General features: G+C 35.3%; 1 protein-coding gene across 3 annotated transcripts in view; it reads left to right on the top strand.

Annotated features, from left to right (window-relative positions):
- LOC111618058 overlaps window positions 1-15,324 on the top strand; it is a 53,478-nt gene that overhangs the window by 22,980 nt on the left and 15,174 nt on the right. For 2 of the 3 annotated variants that reach the window (XM_023359487.1, XM_023359486.1), the window contains one exon: window positions 2,578-4,212. In XM_023359487.1, the coding sequence (XP_023215255.1) occupies window positions 2,578-4,212 (1,635 nt within the window). Of the gene's footprint in view, window positions 1-1,682; window positions 4,213-15,324 lie in introns of those variants that run through there. The other variant, XM_023359485.1, reaches the window with a different exon arrangement.

The raw sequence follows: 15,324 nt of genomic DNA, 5'->3' as shown, positions 1-15,324 counted from the left end.
GTAACAGTTGGTATTCAGACGGGCCAGAGTGTCGTTGCCGAGGCAGAGATCCACCCAGCTCTTCCCATGACTGTTGGAGAAGGTGGGCAGGCTACTGGAGTTAAGGGAAACAAGTCCCAAATCGGACATGAGGCCCATGACCTCCCGACCCCTCGGGTCCTCTGAGGGACTATACCAAATGGGCGACTTTGCGTTGAAGTCCCCACACACTAACTTGGGGCCCGGGGGGAGCCCCTGGTAAATCCCCTTGATCTCCTGAAGCAGGGGGGCAATGTCCTCTGAAGGTGGACAGTAGACGTTGATAATGTAAAGACAGGTGGCGCTGAGGTCCACACTGATGGTAGTGATGTGAGGGGTGCAACCTTGGGCGATAACCTGGCAGTTGATATTCTTGTTGTAAATAATAAAGCCCGTTAGAATAGTACCCTCATGACCGCTGCCCGTGAGGGTATGCCCCCTACCAAGCAGAGCCACTTTCCCGTTGCGGGTATACGGTTCCTGGAATGCCAGAATGTCGATGTCGTGGTCCGCCGCCGTTTGGACAGTCGCCGAGGCCGCCGCTTTACATTTCTGCAAGTTAATTTGCAGAATGTTCAGTCGGTCCTTGTAAAACTTATGGTTGTCATCGAACGTGAGAGCAAGACGGGGGCCGTTTACAGAGGAAGAAACCACCTTAGGCATATTGTGTCTTACTTATCTGTAGCAGTTTTTGCCGTTTCAGTCTTGGACAGCCCTTGTCAAAAGTGTTATGGTTAATGTTTATTTTTTTCTGATCCGGGGCCTCTTTGTTGTGTAGATGACAGTTTATGCACTTCGGGTCCTTGATCAGGTTCGGGCATTCCTTAAACTTATGCCTTTTGGCGCAGTGGCTGCATCGTTGCCTTTCCTCACACCTGTATGAGGTGTGCCCGAAGCCACAACAGTTGAAACACCGGATTACCGGTATATAGTCATTGTCTCTATGCGACAACCACCCCACAAAGATACGGCCGCTCTCCATGATGGCGTTCCTTGTGTTCGGTGGGACCGTCATGATAACGTGTTTAGTTTCCGTTTCACCCCGTGGGCTAAAGCTACGGTCAACCCTGATTTGAGCAGGGCACTCCTCCTTTGTCGTGTATAAATTCAAGCTGGGGTTCTGCTCGTATAAATTTTCGATCAGGGATTGATCTTCGATGTTCTGGGGTACATTAAATACAATTATTTTAGGCATCCTCTTACTCCTTTGGGAAGCTTTTAATTTGTGTTTGAGCGCCTCATTGCCCTGGATGGCCTCTTGCAGTTTGTCGGCATCGTTGCCATCCGTGGTCTTGATGTCAAGGGCCCCACTTGGAAGGGGACGAACTTGTAGGATTTTCACTCCCAACAGTTTANAAATCATATTTTTATACTTATTATTTATAATATAAATTTGTATTTTTATATACAGTAAATAGAACATTTTCTTAAAATATTCAATAATATGGCTTCTATAAGAATAGTTTTTCTCCTAAATCCTCCAAATTGATAGATTACTAAATTAAATATTTTACAATTTGTTTTAAAATTGTAAAACATTTTATGTATGTAAAAAATTCATTTTAGCAGATTTATAACAAGTTTTAAAAATAATGAAATTATAATTAAATAGAGATTTAATCTAATTATTTTTCAAAATTTATGAATATTCCAAAATTTTAATGATTGTATATGTTTATTTAGGACTGAATTGGAATATAAGAAATATAAGTGGTGCTACAATACAATGGTTATGGATAACTCATAAAATGAAAGTAAAATTACACTCTTTAACAGTTGGTGTAACATTTCAGTAACACTTGAATTTTGGCCAACTGATAATGTGTCTCAAAAACCTGCAGTCACTTAATCTCTGCAACATTCTGTTCATCAAAGTATTTGTTAATATAATTGGCTCTGCTGTTAAGCAACAACATGAAGTTTAGTACAGCTGTGGGCTGCTGTCCTTGCTCATGGCCTTATCTTTTTACACTGTCCTACATATCAGCAAAGAAGAAAAGCAAAATGGAAGAACGAGAGAAACCTGTCTCTTTGTTAGTTAATAATTCAGAACAAGTTTTACTTTCCTCCTCTCAAGCAGAATCTACAGCAAATAATCAGGCACCTGAAAATGCTGAAACTCTCAAATCTCCTAACATGAGCACTGACAGTGGATTTGAAGGTGAAAATAATAGGCCATTGCTACTTCAAACAAACCTGCCATCACCTGCAGATGATGCTATTATTAGTTCTTGGAGACATGATGTTTTTCAATCTGGTGAGTTAGAATTTGATGTTACGGAACTTGGAAGCCCAAAATCACCAAAAAAGTCTACAGAGGATTCAGATTTTAATGAATCTCCATTTGATAAGAAATCTGTACCTAGTGTAGGTGATGTACAATCAGAGAGTGATAATGATGATTCAGAACATCACTGTTTATTTCATAATGCAACTCCTATATGGTGTAATGGTGAAATATCTGGTTGGAAAGAGAATTACGTTAGTGATTGCCAAAGCACATCTGTTAATGGAATACATCTTATTAAGGAATTACCTGATGATGATGATGATGATGACGACGACGATGATGAAGAAACTTGTGCATTTCAATCTAAAGACTGTTATATGCCATCCAGTTGCTGCACTTCCTATAAAGGTTGTGGTACAAACTGTAAGAGAAATATTTCTTCTGAAAATGAACAATGGAATGGTTTAATGTTACCAAAAGACTTAAAAGATTGTGTACTGTGTTCTGAAGGAAGTAACAATGTACTCATTAGTTCAGATAATGATGAACAAATTGAAAAATTAGATACTGAAACAGATGATGGTTCAGATGAGAGAAATTTTGATGGAACTTATAGTGATGATACTTTGAGTGCATATTATGTTCCTTCTGCAATATCTGCAACAACTGAAGAATATCAACTACAGCCACCTGTACCACCCCCAAGAGGAATTCGACCTCTTAGATTAAAAAGAGAAGGAACTCAGAGTGAAGCTGATGCAGATATATCTCCTGCCTCTAGATCTTGTTATAAATCATTACGATCACAGAGTGAGCCTTCACAGTATACTACAGTTTTAAAACCAAAAGCAGTGAGGCCTCCTCCACCAATAAATGTTGATAGAGTAGACTGTCATAGTAGTCTTGAATCATTGCATAGTGGACGTATTGTAGATGTTTTAGGACAGAGACAAGAGAGACTGTCAGCTTTTAGAGAACGGCCGCGTAGTAGTCTTTCCCAAAGTGAAAATGTTCATGTATTCTTTAGTAGGTCTTTAGATACACCACCTTTAGTTCCATCCTCTAGAAATTCTTCTGATAGGAACTTAGCTACAATAACTTCAGTTTTGGTAAGTCCATCAAAAAGACCTGATAGATCATTGGAATCACCTCTTCCTATTTTAAATTGGAATGATATTAATAATATAGTCCATCCAATAGATGGCTCTGCAAATCATGAGGATACTGATCAAATGTCTGATAAAAATACAGTATCACCTAGTATTGAAACAGTTCCTGATAGTTCATCTCAGGTAGATGAAAACAGTAATGTGACCACTACCACATCTCCATCCCAGTTGAAACGCCATAGTATGCCTTGGGATCTGTTTTGGAATAGTGAAGCAGCTCGAAGACCAATGTCTGATTATGATCCCAATAGAGAACCTATTCATATGACATTAGAAGAGGTTAGAAGTTCTTTACAAACATTAACAAGGAATGATCAAGAAAGTAATGAACTATCAAAGTCTGTAGCACAAGATAATAAACCCTCCAATAAACGTTTATTAGGTTCTTATCTATGGCAGAAAAAAGGCAAAAAAAGTGATAAGATGATTAATCATAGTAAAAGATCAGAAAATCAAAGAAAAAGTTTTCCTTTTTCTATAAAAACTGCTTTTACAAATTTATTTGGGTTGAAAAAAGCTGGTGTAACTGAAAACAGATATTCACCTAGTCATTCTAAATCTCATGATGAACTTTCTTTTCAAACATCCAAATCAAAATCAAGCCCCAATACAAGCCCATTTACTCATAGAGCACTTCCACCTTTGCCATCAGATAATTCTGCTTGGGAACCTACTTTGACTGTTGAAGAAGAATGGAATGACTGTGGAGGAAATCAAACTTATGATGAAAATGGAACTGATGTATGTGCACAGAGAAAATTGGATTATGCCGCAAGTATTGAAAAAGTTAAAGATGTAAGTATTGTTTTTGTGTTCTTGTTTTCTCTACTTTTTTTCTAATTGTATATGAACAATGACAGCATTATCTGAATACAATACAATGCTTTGCATTTATTGATATTTATAATGATAACATTAAATAGCTATTATTAATATTGTTAGTAATATTAATAAGATTAATATTTGAATCAAACTTTATAGACCTAATAACTTGTAAAGAGAACATTAAGTTTGTTTCAAATAATTATTTAATTTATATGAACATTCATACCAGAATTAACTTATTACACTACATTGAAATTGTTGGATTTTTATAACCTAGTTATTTTTTAACTGATTCAGAATTAATTATAAATTTATTAGGCTTTAAAGTAAATAATAATTATGGGAAGATGATACTGTGTACTTCTATACCAGAATAATTCATAATTTCTAATTAGTTTAGAAACTGTACAATTTATTACTAATTTTTATGTAATTGATTATTTTGTAATTTACATAAATATAAATAAATTAGTAAGCAACATAAGATTTACTATAATAATTTTAAGCAATTTTAAAATTTTGTTCATGAGATATGAAAATTCCTTTGTAAATATTCATTTTTCTAAATTGATAATTTTTTTTTTTAATTATAGATCTATAATTTAACTTTTTTATATATTAAATGCAGATTTTTGAAGTAAATTCTGATTTAACTTCTTGCACACCGGAGTGCGTAATAAACAAAAACGTACTTACTTGTGTCCCTAACCGGTGTGTAGAAATACAAAAATAAATAATTTTGTAAAAACAAACGTTTTCCGAACACCTTCCGTGTCCTTCTTCAGGTAAAACAGTTGGATTCCTTATTCCTGAACACCATCATGCAATTTTTTTAAAAAGAGAAATTCGAACAATGTTTCAATTGTGCGATATCTATTGTGCATGCGTTGTATCTGTCGTGTTCCTTTCATTCAGCATCGCATTTACTCTTCTCTTATGTGTCTGATGTATTATTTTTTATTATGATCTGTACATGTCCTCGTGTAACCTCCTACACAACCACATTCTTAGTAATCATTACGTAATAAGGCTTGCCAAGCTAACAAAAGAGCCATTTCTTCTCGGGAGTTAATGCATGTAGATGTAGTGTGCGCCTTATATATTTCCATATAATACATCAGACACATAAGAGAAGAGTAAATGCGATGCTGAATGAAAGGAACACGACAGATACAACGCATGCGCAATAGATATCGCGCAATTGAAACATTGTTCAAATTTCTCTTTTTTAAAAATTGCGTGATGGTGTTTGGGAATAAGGAATCCAACTGTTTTACCTGAAGAAGGACACTGAAGGTGTTCGGAAAACATTTGTTTTTACAAAATTATTTATTTTTGTATTTCTACACATCGGTTAGAAGCACAAGTAAGTACGTTTTTGTTTAAATTCTGATTATCATTACAGTAAACTGCCAGCAACTCAAACTAATACAGTAGAGGATGAAGGTTGTCTGAGTTAACGGGGTATTTTCTCCAACAATATGAAAACAAAAAGGTGTATATACAGTACAGTAATTTATTACATTAAGCTCTATACAGAAATTTATTGAGCTTTAGTGGGTTTTACTGCTGAATTTATTATTACAGGGAATGAATTCAAAAAAATTTCATGACATTTTAGTAACTTACTGACTACAGTAATGCACAGTATTGAAAAAACTTCCAGATATCAAAAATAATTATAATTTTGTTATAATTATAATTACTTGTTAATTATAATTTCTCTATTGTCAAAGAAATTTTAAGTTGCTGTAAAAGCTTTTTGGAAAAATTTGAGTTATGTGAAGTTCAAGTTATCAGGTTTTACTGTATATTCAGATTTCAAATTTTTATTTGAAAACTGATTTCTCAAACTCTGGGGCTCTATTCCTAATTGCCCTGCTGTTAAACCCGCTCATCAAAGGGATAATAAAAGTCTCTGTTAATGAAGTTTAATTTCTATATTAAAAACTTTTAAAAATCAGATGATATTAAAATCTTTTTAAACATTTTATTAAGCTGTAGTATGTCTGTTTTATTATAAAGCTACTTTATCTGACATCCGTACTGAAGAGGAGGGAGGGGTTACGACAAGTCAGATAAGGGAGTGGGGAGGGTTGAGCTTCAGTAGACATTTGGTTTATTTCATTAAATTTTATACAGTTCATGCATTTTCTTATATTTATTTCAAAATTTCTTGTATGTTTTGTTTCTACATATGGTATCTATCATTTGTAAAGTGATGATGGTTTTAAGGGGGGTCAAGTTTTGTTGGATGTCCAAAGAGAGGGGACTATGGAAATTTGGACAAACTGGAAGGAGAGGGAGGGAGTAAAACTTTCAAGAAAATTCAGACGTAATTTGTGGACAGCCCCTTACAAGTAAATCGAAAAGTCATGGAGGACAGATGCTATCTACCTCAAAATTAACAAATATACATAAGGACAAAGATGACAGTTACATAAAATTAAAAATACATTACATTATTATTCATTAAATGGTTGGTTGGTTTGTTGGTGTTTTATGGCGCAAGGGCCAAGCTGCACCATGCCAAATGGTTTATCTGTCTAACTTAATATATACATATACAATATAAAATAACAACAAAAAACAATAACAAGTATATACAACAATAAAGATAAACAAGCAACAATATATATAAAAGTATAAGGTAAATAAATAGTTAATTCTCTTTATACATATTAGTGACTTTTAGAAAGTCCAGTAAATTGTCAAGATTTGGCCTCTGGCCCAGAATCTCTATCAAACTTTTATTTCCAAAATACTCTCTATGAATTCTCTCAGAGGCAATGCAGTTGCACAGTATATGCTAAACATTTACAGTACAGTTGCAATATTGGCATACTGGCTGGTCATCACCCTTCAAAAGATATTGATGAGTCAACCGAGTATGTTCAATTCTCAAACAGGTAAGGATAACCTCAGCTCTCCTTTCATACACTATGCTACATATCCAATTTTCTACCAAAGGTTTGATCTGATGTAGTTTATTGTGGACTTGTGCATTCCACATGTTTTGCCATCTCTCTGCTAATTGTTTTTTAACAACTAGCTTTAAGTCACCTCCTTCAATAGGCATTGCATGCTGTGAAAGACTTGCTGACTTTGCAGCTGTGTCAGCTTCTTCATTTCCTCTTATACCCACATGACCTGGGACCCAACAAAATTTTAGAGAAATTACTCGCAGTATGATGGCAAAATAGTTTACAGATTTTAATCACTATGGAGTGAGGACTAGGTTCACATGAGATCAAAGCTTGAAGTGTACTAACTGAGTCAGTGTAAATCACACAGCAATGATGACAAAGACTGAGCCAACGTAGTCATCCGATTTAGATCCATCAGTATAAATGGGAATTAAATTCCTGCAAAGTGCTGTCTGTAAATGTAATCTGGAGTGGATTCCTTAGGAAACTGCTTTAAGCTAACGTCAACATTTATCACAGGAGTTGACGAAAGTGATATGCTATCAACCTCGGCCTGTGAAATGTTGCTTATGTCCAGGTCAATCGTGCTGCTTACATTCTCCATTCTTATGTCGAATGTAGGGACACTACTTCTGCGGGCTGCAAATAATAATCTCAGCTGAGTATCTGATACTGTGTAATCAACAAAAGGTTTAGTCTGAGACTTTTGTTTTATATAATAAAAAAGAGACAACTGTTCTCTCCTGAGAGATAGTGGAGGCTCATAAGCATCTACATACAAAATTTGGACAGGAGAAGTTCAAAATGCACCAGTGCACAAACGCAATGCTTGATGGTGAATTGGATCCAGCATCCGAAGAGTAGATTCTTGCGCTGAACTATATACAACGCATTCGTAATCCAGCTTAGAGTGGACAAGAGCTCTATATATCCTGAGCATAGAACATTTGATTGCTCCCCAGGATGAGCAGCATAGAACCTTTAAAAGGTTCAGAGACTTTCGTCATCTATTCTTCAAATTGCACAAGTGTGGCAAAAAGGTCAATTTTTGATCAAACACAACACCCAAAAATTTAGCCTTGTTGACCATTGAGATTTTAACCCCCATTTAGGTAAATTTCAGGATCCAGGTGCAAACCACGCCTTCAGCAAAAGTGGATGCACGACATCTTCCCTGCATTAAATGTAAAGCCATTCATGTTGGACCAGTTGTATATGCGATTTAGGGAGGTTTGCAGTTGTCTCTTAATAAAACTCATGTTACTAGACTGGCAGAAGATCTGAAAGTCATCCACATACAGAGTATGTTTGACACTAGATGGGAGACAGTTAGCTATGCTGTTAATTTTAATTAGGAACAGAGTTACACTCAAAATAGAACCTTGAGGAACACCTTCTTCTTGGGTAAAAGGCCTAGATAAAGTGATGCCCACCCTAACTTGGAATCTTCGATTCTAGTAAGAAGTTTTTTATAAAAATTGGCAAATTATCCTGTAATCCAAATGTAAGATGGGATCACAGAGTATCTCATTCATAGGCCTTCTCTATATCGAAAAACACATACACTAAGTGCTGTTGTCTAACAAACGCTTCACATATAGATGTTTCAAGGTTTACTAAATTGTCTGTGGTACTTCTGTTCCTATGAAATCCACTCTGATGTGGTGAAAAGTAGTCCTTTTCCTCTAGGAGAAACATCAGACGTCTGTTTACCATTCTCTCAAACAGTTTACAGAGACAACTCGTCAGAGAGATTGGCCTGTAATTAGAGGGACTCTTATGGTCTTTACCGGGCTTGGAAATAGGAATTATAATCGATAGCCTCCAAGAGTCAGGAAAAGCACATTCTGTCCATATTCTATTAAACAGATTCATAAGATTACTAAGTGAATTGTTTGACAGATTTTTAATCATGCTGTAGTGCATTTTATCCAGGCCTACAGCAGTATTCCCCAAGCGAGCGATCGCTGTATGTAGTTCTATGCTGATGAATGGTACATATTCCTCATTAGATGGGGAGTGAAAGTTTAAATACTGTTTTTCACTTTGGGCTTTATAAGCCTGAAAATTCCTTGTATACATAATATTGCTGGATGAAGAGGAAAATGTTTCACCCAACATATCAGCAATACCTTGTATATCACTGATTATTGTGCCATTATTTTCCAGCATGGACAGAGACTCAGAAGCATATTTCCCATTAATTTTATGGATTTTGTCCCAGACTGCTTTTGAGCTTGTGGAAGATGTTATGCTAGAGACATACTTCCTCCCTTTTCCCTTTGGCTTTGCCTTCTTATTCTTCTGGCATTTGGCTTCGTTTTTTGAAAAACAATCAAGTTGTTAGCAGTGGGGTATCTTCTGAAAATCCCCAATGCTTTCTTTTGTTTTTTAAATGTTGTCTCGTAATTTTGATCCCACCATGGTTTCGGATGCTTTGGATGTCTGGTTGATGTTTTTCCCATTGTTTTTTCAGCTGCCTGAATAATACTGGAAGTGACAACTTCAACTGCATTATTGATATCGGCAGTATTGACCATTTCCTCAGTGATGTCAGCCAATGAGGAGAATACAGGCCAATCTGCCGTTTCAAGCTTCCAGCATGGTTGACTGGCTGTTTCACAGCTTTCTCTGCCTTGATATTTTAGAAGTATTGGGAAGTGGTCACTAGAGAGTGGATTAGATCCAACCTCCCATGTAAATGCTGAAAACAGGTTTGGACTTGCTAATGATAGATCAATGGCAGTGAATGATCTTGTTGGGGCATGGAAGCTGTCACTTCTCCAGTATTAAATAAATACAGTTGCTGATTGCCTATGAGTCGCTCAATGGCTCTGCCTTGATTGATGTTGGGACTGCCCCACATTGGATTGTGACCATTAAAATCACTGAGTAGAAAAAAGAGGGTTGGCAGCTGTTCAACCAAGGTATCTAATTCATTCTCATTGACTCTGGTATTTTTGAAACCATGCCAGTAATTTATTTCAATTCAAACACAAATTATTTATTGTATTTATACAGACACTTGGCAAATCAGAGAATTAAATTTTATTTAGTTGATACGTGTTTCTTTCGTTTATACACGTTTCAGGCATTTCTTGCCCCTCTTCAGCCAACTAAAATAAAAGTTCACAAGTTACAACATTTTAAACAAACAAATATATAAGGCTATGTTATCTTAAAAACATACCTTTTTGATGAGTTTAAACAATTTTAAAATCTTTTCCATACACTTAAAATCACGTTTAAATTGATTTTCAATTAAAATTTACATACTAGTCTTTCGAACAAATGTATTTCGCTGACCTTTCCTCCCCCTTTTTTTTATCCCCAGTTAAGCCTGCCCACTGTCTACCACACAGTCACATGACGAGTAGGCCACCTTGTGGCAACATTTTTTAAAAAATTACTTTTCTACATAAAAAATCTTCTTCAATTGACTCTGACATCTGGTGGCAAGTATATAGAACAAACTGTGACAGTTACTTCAATAGAAATTCTGACTGCCACAGCTTGCAAATCAGTGGTTATTTGTACTGGTAAGGATGGAATGTGATTTTAAACCAATATAGCCACACCTTCATTGGCACAGTTGTGGCTATCATCATCCTTACAGTAAAGATCAAATCCTTTCAAAGAAATTCTTTCTCCAGGTTTTAGATGGGTTTCCTGGAGTGCTATGCAGAAAGATGGAGTACATGATATCAAATGTTTAATGTCAGAGAAGTTGTGGAAACCACGACAGTTCCATTGAATTATTTTATAATCTGTTATGTGTTTGAGGCAGCATTTTTTGAGAATGTATCTCTTTAATCTCACAGGGGATGTTTCTTTTGGAGGTGATGTTGATTTTGTAACCTCCATATTAGTCTCTTCATCAGAGATATCAGAAAACTCACTCATAGATTGAGCTTCTGATTTTTTTGAGACTTTAGAGAGGGCTTCTTTTACTCTGTTTGTTAGGTGGTTCTTACTGGCTTTTTTAGAACCCACATTCCTGTTTTAGTTACAGAGGTTTGCTCTTCGTATTCTCCTTTTCTTCTGATTGTGTAGGTGGGATCAGTAAACATTTTGCATGGCGAGTAAGAGATTCCTTTGAGGAAACAGAAATACCTGTTTGAACCCCACATGTTTTTGTATATATTGTATTTTTCGGCAAGACAACTTTTTAACCCAGGAAAATTGTCTCAAAAGTTGGGGGTTGTCTTATATGCTGGGTGTCATCTTATAGGGCGGGTGCTGCAGTTGGCCAGGATGCCCGGGGGTATGGATAGAGATAGAGTGGCGCTGTTCCCAGAAAAACACACATCTTTCACTCGTCCAGCCCGCCCTTGTATATATCCTATTACCGTACCTCTTTTTCTGCTTTTCAGATCTTGCTCCTGAGGACTGCAGTGAAGCGGTGCAGGCACGCATGTGCGAGATCTGAGAGGCAGAGAAGGAGGTATGGTAATAGGATACAAAAGCAGGCCATTATAAAAATAACCAACGGTCAAAACCCTATCATGGCTCCACCAGCAAGAAGAAAGAAATATGAAGCCAGTTTCAAACTTAAAGTTGTAAACTTTGCCATGGAACATATAACTGTGCTGCTGCAAGACAATATGGAGTAACAGAAAAGATGGTTCAGGACTGGAAAAGCAAATGAAAAAGCATTAAAGAGTATGCCAAGGGGTAAGTGTGCATTAAGAAGAGGCACTGCACATTTGCCGGAACTCTAAAAACATGTAGCAGACATGGTCAATGAGTATTGCCAAAACGGTTATGTAGTGACACAAAATGAAATATGTTTGTTTGCACTTCAGTGCAAACAAACATATTTCACCAAATCTAACCCAGATCAAAGCAACAGATTTAAGGCCACTGTATCCTGGTGTACTAGATTCATGGCAAGGCATAATATGGTACTGAGGTAAAAGATGAAAATTGCCAAAAATTACCTGCAGATCTTGATAGCAAAGTAATTAGTTTCCATCAATATGTAATACAGCAGTGCACTAAACATGGCTATGCGTTAAGCATTATTGGAAATATGGATGAAACTCCAATGAATTTTGATATGGTTGGAAATAAAACTGTCCATCAAAAAGGTGAAAAACAATTTTAATTAAAACAACAGGACATGAGAAGTCCAGTTTTACAGTGGTACTAGGATGTACAGCTGATAGCACCAAACTGATACCAGAGATTATCTTTAAATGAAAAACAATGCCAAAACTCAAGTTCCTTGTTGGTTGTTTTGTACTTGTGAATGAAAAAGGATGGATGAAGAAGAGGTAAAGCTATGACTTAATAATGTATGGAGCAGGTGACCAGATGGACTTATTCAAGAACGTAGTCTACTGGTGTGGGATATGTTCAGGGGTCATTTAACTCCCAGCACCAAGCAATGGCTTGCAAGACTAAACACAGATGCGGCAGTTATTCCTGCAGGATTGACATCGTTAGTATAGCCACTGGATGTGTGTCTAAACAAGCCATTTAAAGATTGCATTTGAGAACAGTGGAATGAATGGATGGTTAGTGGCAAAAAGTCATTCACAAAAGGAGGAAACATGCGTGCTACTCACAGTTGGATGTTTTGTGCCAGTTTGTCATAAAAGCCTGGAATGATATTGATGCAGAAACAGTAATCAAGTCTTTCAAGAAGAGTGTCATATCAAATTCATTAGATGGTATGGAGGCAACTACTTGTGGCAAGATGAAGAGGAAGCTGAATCTGAGACCAGACCATCTGATACAGAATTTGATCCATATGATGACTGCCTTACAAATGTATCACAAGATGTCATTGATGTACTTATGATATCAGATGATGAACAGGAGGATTTTGAAGGCTTTTAAAGGGAAACTGTCATGCCAGCAAAACCTGTAAAAATATCGTAGCTTGCAGTTATGATGGGCATTGCTAACTTGCCAGGGACTTTCAAGGCACTTGCTCTCTCTCTATTGTTTGTTATCTTCTTCCTATCATCATCAGTTCCAGTTTGGTTGACAGCTTAGAAAACAAACAGCATGACAGTTTCCATGGGTTTATTGTCTTATCCTTCCTTTCAGCTTTAGAGTGAATTAGAAAAAGTTTAATCCACTTGCACTGTTTTATGTTTACATGTTTGATGACAAACAGCCTTATGTTTATAAGTGACAGTTTACCTGCTAAGTATTTGCAGGTAAACTGTTACTTATATGGTAATTTCTATTTTATGTTTTATATGGTAATATGGTAATTTTAATTCAAATGCTTATGACATGCTAAGTACTTGCATGTCATAAGCATTTGAATTAAAATTACCATATTGAAATCAAATCTGATTTTTATTTTTATTTGGTGTGCACTCAAAGAGGGGTAGTCTTATACGGTGAGTATATCCCAAACTCTATATTTTAACTGTAAAAGTCAGGAGTCGTCTTATAAGCCGGAAAGTACGGTACAGTACATTAAATACAATATAAATTAAAACAAAAAAGTATAAAAGTTCTTCAAAGGAATTTGTTTTTGAAGAACTGCTTTTCTTTGATACTTTGTTAACTGCTTCTGACATAAAATAATTAACGATACTACAATACATTGTTCCGAAACATTTCCTTTTTCTAAGTTGGAAATAATTGTAACTCGTAGTTTGTAACTTATAATTCGTAAGTCTTAACTATATTTATATTTATATATATTACCAATATTTACAAAAATCATAAATAATATATGCCAGATTGTATGCTTGCTAAATGTGCAAGAATTTTTAAGTTTCTGTTGCCCAGTTATTGTTTACCTGAATTTTCTGCACTTCTTATCCATATAAATGTCTTTGGCTACTTTATACAGACATGGTATTCAAGACCTCCAAATAGTAGGTACATTGAAAATTCTGAACACATTAAGCTTCTGAAAACCTTATTATAGAATATTGGGGGTAGCAATTTTAATGCATTCTGGTGGCATACCAGATGTGCAGTCTGATCACAACTGTAATTGTTTGCATACCTACTGATGATGGGATGGCATAACATTTTGATCAAACTCAGAGAGGATATAGTGCATCCCCAACAACTGATATGTGCCAAGGAGTAAGATGCAATACTTAATTAAAATTAAAAGAGAAAGTTGAGGTTGAAAATTGCAAATCATGTAAAACATGATTTGCAATTTTCAACCTCAATTTTCTCTTTTAATTTTAAGCTTTAGAATTTCTACCATTTGTATACTGGCTGGTGGGGTTGTGCCAGTTTTGTGATCATGAAGTTTATGTTTTGAATCTCAATGATATCAACTTTTTTTATACAAAACTATAATTTATAATTTTTTCTTGGTGTTTTTTAATTTATTATATTTATTTAAAAGTTATTTTTGAACATTAGTGTATAGTATGTATGGAATTTGTACTAACACTTATTTATAATTCATTTGGGAAGAGGAATAGATTTAAACAAAATTATGATTATTCAAGACAAATTTTGTTAATAAAAATGTCTTTTTTTATTAACATTGTTCAATCTGTTTGCTTTCTATGAGCACAATTTTGTGGATGATGTTTATTGTTTCACATGCTTCTACAAAAATTATTTCTGCAGTGTGCACATTGAATAAATGCAGACTTTTACAATAAGAAGAATATTTACATGCCACTGGAAAAACAAATTTGATTAATGTTTAAAAACACTTCTCTATCATCAACTAATTTGGAGGAGAATCATTCATACCATATTTACATTCATACATTGGAAAATATCAGCGTGCTCGATGTTTTTTCTACCACCTTCACAACTTTTGAAATTGTTGAAGAACCTTTGGCTGCAATTAGGTCTTGATTTTGAAGGATGCTTTCATAATATGTAAATTTTGTAATGTGTGCAGTGATTCTTCTGCAGAACACATTTCTATGCTATTGATGTTAGCATGAGATATCAAAGCCATTTTTTCATTCTTTAGCAAACAAAGATGCAATTATAGATGTATTTAGGTTGAACAATGACTTTGTTGCCATAGTAAGTACATACTGTACATGAAAATACAGAAAATGTTTTGTTTTTAGATGAATAATGTTAGGAAGTATTTGTTAATTGCTTTCAAAATTGACTCTTACTTGAAACAGATTGATTTTATTGTTTTATTACCCTGTTTATTGTGCATTTGTAGTTTTCTGAAAATAAATCAGTTCTT

This window comes from Centruroides sculpturatus, unplaced genomic scaffold, assembly GCF_000671375.1.
Source record: "Centruroides sculpturatus isolate CEXI.00-Female unplaced genomic scaffold, Cexi_2.0 scaffold47, whole genome shotgun sequence".
Lineage (NCBI taxonomy): Eukaryota > Metazoa > Arthropoda > Arachnida > Scorpiones > Buthidae > Centruroides > Centruroides sculpturatus.
The sequence above is the reverse complement of the archived record's forward strand: the minus strand, read 5'-3'. Positions and strand labels throughout refer to the sequence as shown.